The sequence below is a fragment of the Colias croceus genome, chromosome 3 (genome assembly GCF_905220415.1).
Source record: "Colias croceus chromosome 3, ilColCroc2.1".
In the NCBI taxonomy this organism is placed as follows: Eukaryota; Metazoa; Arthropoda; class Insecta; order Lepidoptera; family Pieridae; genus Colias; species Colias croceus.
The window spans coordinates 10,067,102-10,075,666 of NC_059539.1; the positions used below are offsets into that span (position 1 = coordinate 10,067,102).

At 33.2% G+C, this 8,565-nt stretch overlaps 1 protein-coding gene across 1 annotated transcript; it reads left to right on the top strand.

Moving 5' to 3' along the window:
- Nucleotides 1–4,798: 4,798 nt before the first annotated feature.
- LOC123706090 (signal peptidase complex subunit 2) lies at nt 4,799–7,650 on the top strand. Its single transcript, XM_045655233.1, has 5 exons — nt 4,799–4,927; nt 5,160–5,225; nt 5,571–5,704; nt 6,084–6,236; nt 7,366–7,650. The coding sequence occupies exons 1-5, from the start codon at nt 4,910–4,912 to the stop codon at nt 7,547–7,549; spliced, it is 555 nt and encodes a 184-aa protein (XP_045511189.1). The 5' UTR covers nt 4,799–4,909; the 3' UTR covers nt 7,550–7,650.
- Nucleotides 7,651–8,565: the final 915 nt, after the last annotated feature.

Consider the following 8,565-nt stretch of genomic DNA (forward strand, 5'->3'; position numbering starts at 1 on the left):
ACTCGGAGACTGCCGCGGTAAAGCTATTGCATAGCATAAAAAGTATCACCGCTTTGTCGATGCCGTGGGGAGCGTGAGGTTTTTTCGTTACGGAATTTCTCCATTCGGTCCCCGCGCTCAAGGCCCGCGATAGAAGCTATGCAATAGCTTAGCTAGCAAATATAGGGTAGCAACATTTACAAGCGCGCAAGCGTGTGAGAAGGTGTGACATTTTACCACAGATTAAAGATACCAACTACATCTGAAACCCCTTGTATGTATATAATCTATGGACTGAAAATCAATATCAAGAGATACTCAAGGAGATAACCTGTGGAGATGTCGTGGTCATATCGTAGATTTGATCATTTCATGATATGAGTGGCCATTTCACGAAATGGTCGCATATCGTGAAATGGCCAATTTAGTTTGGCCACATCATGATGTGGTTTGGGCAGATCAATGATAAGAAATCGTTTCACGATATGGCCAAATAACGCACGGTTTTTTCATGAAATGATCAAAATTATTTGATCATATCGTAAAATAGTTATATTAATCGTTGGTAGAGGCGCTGCAAGCTCTGTGTTTATGTGATATGATGGCGGCCGCTGGCGAAAATTAAATTATTCGCAGTTAAAAACTTCATAATTCGTTTAATAACAATATTATGAAGAAAGTCATAGCAAAGAATTTACGACGAAGAGGTACGAGTACTATGGAAAATGTGGATATCTTATATGTATTTAAGAAAAAATGCGACTTAAATAAAATAATTTAAGAAACTACTACTATATTATTATAATTGTTTGTTTTTTAAAAAGCGATCCGCTTCTGGCACTCGCCGGCCGCTGCCGCGGCACGCTCGCTTTGCTCGCTCGGCTCGTGCGTTGCTTATCAAAGTCTAACCTAACCTAACCTAATTGTTTTCTATTGCAAAAACGATTCGATTCTGGCATTCGCCGGCCGCTGCCGCGGCACTTACTTAAATCACAGCTTAAATGACATGAAACAAGTTTTTAGAATATACACTCACCGGCACGGAATCTTGGCCACTTACAAATTTGCCGATAAAAAAAGTTTGAAGTGTTTTTCACGATTTTTTTGTATGCAGATATGTTAACATATTATTTGTTTAATTTTATGGTAAGAAATCATTGAGTTTGAGAATAATCTTTTACCACTTTTTAAGAGTTACTCGAAATTTGTGATATGTGCGGTTAAGCCGAAGTTACGAATTGTTCGTTTTAAACTTTTTTTGATATCGTTTATGCCGTTTTAAGATATTGTTATTGTTGTACTGTAGTCAATGATCATAACAAACAATAAAAAATGCCATTAACATCTGAACAACCTACTCAGGCCATCACAATGATAGACCAATAACTGCCGCAACGTAAAGTACCTAATGTACAGTATGTACCTCGTTCAGCGATGCACTATGCATGGAGAAGATACCAGGAGACTGGCAGCCACATGTGCAGACCAGGAAATGAAGGTGTGAGGTGCACATCAGCTCGAGAAGACCCGTTTATTGTTCGAGAGATACTCAGAAATGGCTTTCTGACAGTTTTTAGGATACGCCACCGGCTCTAAAACACCAGGATAATAAATGTGAGTGAGCAATCGGAGAGAAGACTAATGAAAGAAGTTAATTTGAAGGTTTGCAGACCAGCACGCCGTCCAGAACTCCTCAGACATCACAGAGAAGCACGTCTTCGTTTTGCACGAGAACATGAAAACTGGACCCACAGCCAGTGCGCTCGTGGGGTGTTCACAGATGGCTGCTAAGGCATAATACATCGAAGAAATTCTCCAGGAACATGTTCAGCCTTATTACAGGTTTATCAGTGAAGAAAATTTGCTACTTATACACTATAACGCACGTCCGCGCGTCATACGATACGTATAAGAGTACCTTCAAGAGGTTATTATTGAAAAATTGGAGTGGCGAGCTCGTAGCCCGGATCTTAATCCAATAGAACACATCTGGGACATGCTTAAAAGAAACATAAAGTTCGATTCCAACCCAGCACTAATGTTAGATGAGCTTAGAAATACAGCTGGGGCCGTTTGGTACACTATAGCTCAAGTGGTCTCCAAAAATGTCTTCTAGAGTATGCCAGACTGGATGCAAACAGTGTTTAAGGCAAGAGAAGGAAACACCCTTTATTGAAAGGTTCCATTTTTTTTATGGAAACGTTCTTTCTAATTTTTTTAACATTTTTTATGAAATCATTTAAATTTCACAGGAAAAGCGTAAATTCTTGTTAAATTCATATCTACTCGGTAGTACTTCTTATTAACTTCCAATTATTACTAAAAGTTAGTAAAAACATTAAAGTAACTAGTTTTGATTAAATTTTTATTGAATTTTGTAGTAGAAAAGAAATAGTGTTATTTTACGCAAAAATTTGTAGTGGCCAAGATTCCGTGCCGGTGAGTGTAGTTATTCTGAAATTTTTTAATATTTTATGGACTCTATATTTTATACGATCTGGCCAAATGTGGATAACCAAATCGTGAAACGTTGACGATTTAACGATCTGATCAAACTATGTTGGCCATTTCACGATATGCGACCATTTCGTGAAATGGCCACTCATATCATGAAATGATCAAATCTACGATATGACCACGACAGAGATATCCCATTCCCACCTGAGATTCCCACGTCAAATCATTGAGATAATATTAATATGGAGACGATACCGCCTACATCACTTATGTTCCACTCAACATACGTCATGTGGCGTAACTGCACTCAGTCGCTTGCTCGCTCATTGGCGCGAACGTCACGCTCATTTTTTATTTGTTTTAAAGTGAAACGCATCAAATATGCCTACGTGTGTGTTACGATATTGCACAAATAATACAAAGAATACGGAAAAGTGCAAAGGAATAACTTTTCATCAGTAAGTAACTAGATAATAATTTTTAAAACTTAGTTAGAGCAAAATTTTTGGCGGGCGACATTTTGTCATAGATTAAAAATTTAAGATATGACATTGGGCATGAAATAAGTGTTGTTAGTAATATTTGCTGGCGTTTATTTTTATAGTATAAAATAATAATTTTACATAATATTTAGAAAAGCATAGACTGGTTGTTAATTGAAAAAAGGTGAAATCATGAAATATGAAAATCAATTTTTTTTGTTAATTAATTTTAATCAAGTTTTTAATTGATATTGTATAAGCTACTGACTTGAACGTATAATTGAATTATTATTTATTTATCTGCACTAATATTATAAAGAGGAAAACTTTGTTTGTTTGTTTGTTTGATTGTAATTAATAGGCTCATAAACTACTGGACCGATTTTGATGAAAGGAGAATGCCCATTTTTGGTACTGGTTTTTCTCATGCATCAAGACAACAATACTATTAAAAAAAATCTCGGCAATTTAGAGGCCTTCTTACCATCGGAAAATATATTTTGAACAGGGAATGTTTTGTAAAATCTAATAAGACATGTAATTGTTTAGATCCGTTAATATAGATTTAGTGTCCATTACCGGTTACCACGGTAACCAAGCGGTAACTTATTGGTTATTACATTTACTATAGTAAATAGCTAAATGTATTAATATCGATTATTGTTTTCATTGAATTACAAAAAAAATCAATTAACATAAAATCACTCTTTAAGGTATTGTTTATACACTGTAGGTTGTTTTAACAAAGATAGTGAAGTAAAATAATATAAATATGTATATATAAAAAAAAAATTATTATGACATAGCTTGGTAGGTAACCAGTTATTTCTTATTTGTTTCTTTCTTCGAATATGTAGTGAAAAAATGATTCAAACAACAACAACAACAACATGTAAACCGAATAAAAACTCAATTGGCATTTTTTAAGTATATATTTAGGTTTTCTTGAAATCCGTCCCGGAAGATTTCTGGTGCCTACCTACACTAGCCGATGAACAGATAGACTTTGTCTGAAAGCATAAGCTCTACGCATAGATTAAATATGTTAATCGAAAAATAACCTTTGGACGATAAAATGTTACCTAAATCACACATAAACCTAACTAAATCGGGGATAATTAAGTTTTGAGGTTATTTCACATTTTTCTCAATATCTTGAAAACCCCTGTTTTTATCACAAAAAATCAATTGGTAAAAATCTTTTGAATATCGAAGAACCCTCCAAAACCACTCTGGCATTGACGCAACACTGTACTGTGGTCCATACTTTCATGGGCATTCTCCTTTGGCACAGACAATCTTAAGACCCTGAGAAAGAACATAGGCTACTTTTTATTGCGAAATATGTGCCACGGGCGAAGCCGGGGCGGACCGCTAGTTCAGAGATAAGTAATTAATATTTTTTCTATTCAAGGTTTCCATGTCTGGGCCGTGAAGAAAGGGAAAAATTATTTTTTTTCTAAAAAAGGCTCAATTTGTAAGGAATAAAACTTCCCATAGCCCTGACTGAACCTAAAACACGAAAAAAATTAAATTATTCCATATGACGTCACTATTTACATCATCCTATATTATATGCCAGATATTGTTAGCCCCGCGTAGTAAAGCCAGTTTATACCTAAAATAAATATTAAGTAAGTACAAAGAAAATTTCAAGTCAACGTGCATGTAAGGAGTGGCACCCAATAAAATAGACAGAATGAAACAAAGTGTCGCCTCTATAGCGGTGAGTCAGTGACATCGCATAATCTATGACTGTCTAGCCGTCATTCGCGCGCCCCGCGCCGCCGCGCTTGGCGCACAGATTTTGTTCGTGGTGTCTGCTCCATATTAATATTATCTCAATGCGTCAAATCCACCGAATTGTCATTTCACATTTGTCAAATTAAAGCGTGAAACTGGAAAGCGGCTCAAAATACGTTCAAAATAATATACCGTAGTTTTTAGTTAAAATATAATATCACTCAAATATTCTTCGAAACTAAGGAAAAATGGTTGAATCTACAGAGGTAATATTTATTTGAAATTCTCTCGTTTAGTATGTAATACAACACGGCATTATATTTATGGAGTATGGACACGTCACTGTTTCTGTACTTGAATTAAATTTTGGAGTATATTTCATGAAATGCAATTACATTTAAAAGGCTATTAGTGTATATTTTATTCGGTCGTAGAAATCTATTATATTTATTTTACTTTCGTATTTAAACATGCCGGATTGTTGTGCTTGTCTTTCAGCCAGTAAAAATAAACAAATGGGATGGAGCAGCGGCAAAGAATGCCATTGATGATGCGATAAGAGAGGTAATATGATCAAAATAATCGTTTCTTTAACAGTATCAAACAAAATTCACCTTCACAATATTGACTTTAATGTAATGAAAAAGTTAAAGGGTCAATCTGGGTAAATGTGAGCACAACTCTATTTTTACAATTTTCTGTAAAAAGTATTTTATTTTATAGATCCGATTCCGATTTTTAAAATATTTGTAAATTGAACTGACTGACTGAAAATATTTCTTGTTAGTTGTTAATACTATGATCCCTGTTTACTGTTACAGCCAAATATACTGCTTTTCTTTTCGATTATAGTGTTTTTGTAACTAAGATAATAAAATATATAAATTATTATATGTTAATTGATTCTAGGTTCTAACTGGAGATCTGAAATGTAAGGAGAGCTTTGCCCTAATTGATGGAAGGCTATTTCTTTGCGCACTGGCTGTGGGTGTAGCCCTGTATGCATTGCTATGGGATTATTTGTATCCTTTCCCACAATCTAGGTAAGATCTAATAATTAAAAATTAAAAAAAAACTATGTACAATAATTTGAAATGAAATTATTATCGAATTATTCAAATACTTAAAAATAATACATAAAAATCACATAAAGAAAAACAGTTGATCAAAATTAGTATGTGATAAACATAATATTTGTATTACATAGAAATAGTTACAGTTGAATATTAATAATCTTTAAATGATTACCAGTTTTGTTTTTACTTCTAATTTAAAATATTCACTGATCACATTTTAAATTGCAACTCTACCTGTATAATTTTGTTTGCTCTATATTTTTCTATTATACCAATAATTTAAAACCTTTCAGTAAAAAAATCATCCGATTTTAATACTATTATTCAGATTTTTTTTATATTTCAGGCTGGTTCTTATCATCTGTGTCTCTTCATACTTCATTCTGATGAGCATTTTAACTCTGTACACTACATTTAAGGAAAAGGGAATATTTGTTGTTGCCAAGGAAAGGGTTGGCAACAACATCCGAGTTTGGGAAGCCAGTTCCTATGTGAAGAAGTAAGTTTCCTTATGTATTCATAAATTATTTATCTCTAGGTATATCTATAATGTTTTTAGTAAACTACCGTTTTGGTTGATGAAAAGTTCTTATAAACTGAAAAGATACTTTTACATGTTGTATTGTTCATATAATGTATGTAAAAGTAGATATTATTTATGAAAAATATATAAAGCTATAGATATGTATGTGAAAATGCCTTTATAATGTTAAAAAACTTATAACTGGCAAAACTAATAAGGCACCAAAATATCATTGATAAATTATACTTGTTTATTTGGAATTCATACAGACAATCCATTATTGTAGGTAGTTTAAAGAAAAAGGTCACATTTTAATTATCAACTCTTTCAAATAAAAATTTTCACTGTTAGCCATATTTAAGATAAACAAGAGTTTACTATACAGGGTGTCCCACCGTCGGTATTCTAAGCTCAACGGAGGTTACAGTTTTGCATACACTGAGTACCTACATAAAAAAATTACTTATAAAATTCCAGATGCATTTTTTTTTAAATATATGAATTCTTAAATCTGTTTTTGTATACCCCTAACAAGCAATCTGCCCAACTTTGCCACCCGCACGTGAGCTATCGTTTTAGCACTTTTGGCGTAATTTTGTTGTTAAAGTATTTTTTACGTGATCAGTGTATGCAAGAATACAAGTTCCTTCGTGCTTAGTATACCGATAGTAGGACAGCCTGTATAAGTAATTGCGCTACTTACTACTACTAGTAGATTATTAACCTACTCATGTTAATTTTCCACTTATGTTTATAAAAAATTTAATACTCCTTTAGTATGAGATTGTATATCTTTAAATCAAGCATTCTTATATTTCTTGAGGTTCAAGATCCAAAAGCAATTGGACATTCATTATATTTTTATTTTTAAATATTAGACCCCATAATAGTGTTTTTCGGAAAATGAAATTGCTCGTATCAATTTATAGAGGTGGTAAGTTATTGTATATTAATTGATGTGAACTACATATTAAAATGAATTCCTATTTCAATTTAGCTATTTGTTCTGATTTAAAACACTCTGAACAGCTGCCATTACTACTTGATAGTTAAAAAAATAGCATATTTAAATGACTAAAAAAAACTTATCTTCCTTTGTCAACAGGCACGACGACAAGTACAACTTGGTGATTCTAATGCGTGACTCTACCGGCAAGAGCCGTGAGGCGTCTATCAACAAATCGTTCGCCAATTTCATTGACACAAACGGCACAGTGGTACAGAGTGTTGTCGCGAATGAAATCACCAAACTCTACAACTCTCTCTCCTCAGAGAAAAAGGAAAAGTGATCTCATTGGCACTCTTGCACGCATTTACTCTTCATTGTAATGTTTAGTGAAACTTTTCAGCAAACTTTTACTTGTAATGACAAATAAAGTATAAAACAATATAGAGTTTTTATTTGGTTCCCCTTTTTTGTATGACAATAAAATTAGATAGAGTTCAGTATTATACTCTATATAAACTTTTGTCAAGGAAATGTTGCTTGAAAATAATATAACTAAATAATATAATAACACAAACAACAAAATATTCCTTGCTAAAGATATAGCTTTAAAGATTTAAAATAAATCTACAAAAAATGTAGAGACGACATTTTGTCGAAGTTTCCTTTACATACAACTAGATGGCGTTGGTAGCAAAGGAACGCTTTGTTCATGAGTCACAGCGCGGCGAAAGATCGAACCAAGAAGCTTATATCTAATACACTGGAGATTTCGGTATGAACATTGACGTGTAACAAGAAAATATTGCCCAGTTCATGTTTTTTATCACTTTCACACCTAACTTGGTATTGCCACTGTTAATGCGAAGTTTTCCCAAGGCTACTATGTATGCTGTAATATTCTGTGCAAAAGGTTAGTTTTTGTACATGAGTTTGTTGATAAATTGCCAACAACGTCATTCAGAAGCATTGTTGGATGAGACAATTATTATTTATGCTAAATAAACTAAGTATCTGAACCAATTATTAAAAAGCGATACTCCCTGATTATGGGTAGTCACCATAATAAAATTGTAGCAACTCTCACTTTGTCAATATGGCATGTGTGTCAAAAAAATTGCGTCGCTTCGAATATTTAAGTTAATATTGTTGCTTATTTAATTAATATTTTCCGAATATAAAGAATGCATTGTATTGTGCAAAATTGCAGAAGTGTTTGGACACCAAATTCTGGCATAGAATTTCACAGGCAAGTGTATATTTACGTTATTTACAATATTCCTCAATACTCCTGCATTTACCTGTTTAGAATCATTTCAATGGCAAAAATTGTCTAATTTAGCATCATTTTAGTAAGCA

Bases quoted from the DNA above. Each gene is read 5' to 3' on its own strand.
- LOC123706090 (XM_045655233.1), top strand. The intron at 5,226-5,570 runs GTAATATGATCA...AATTGATTCTAG, and splicing joins TTGATGATGCGATAAGAGAG to GTTCTAACTGGAGATCTGAA. The intron at 5,705-6,083 runs GTAAGATCTAAT...TTTATATTTCAG, and splicing joins TATCCTTTCCCACAATCTAG to GCTGGTTCTTATCATCTGTG.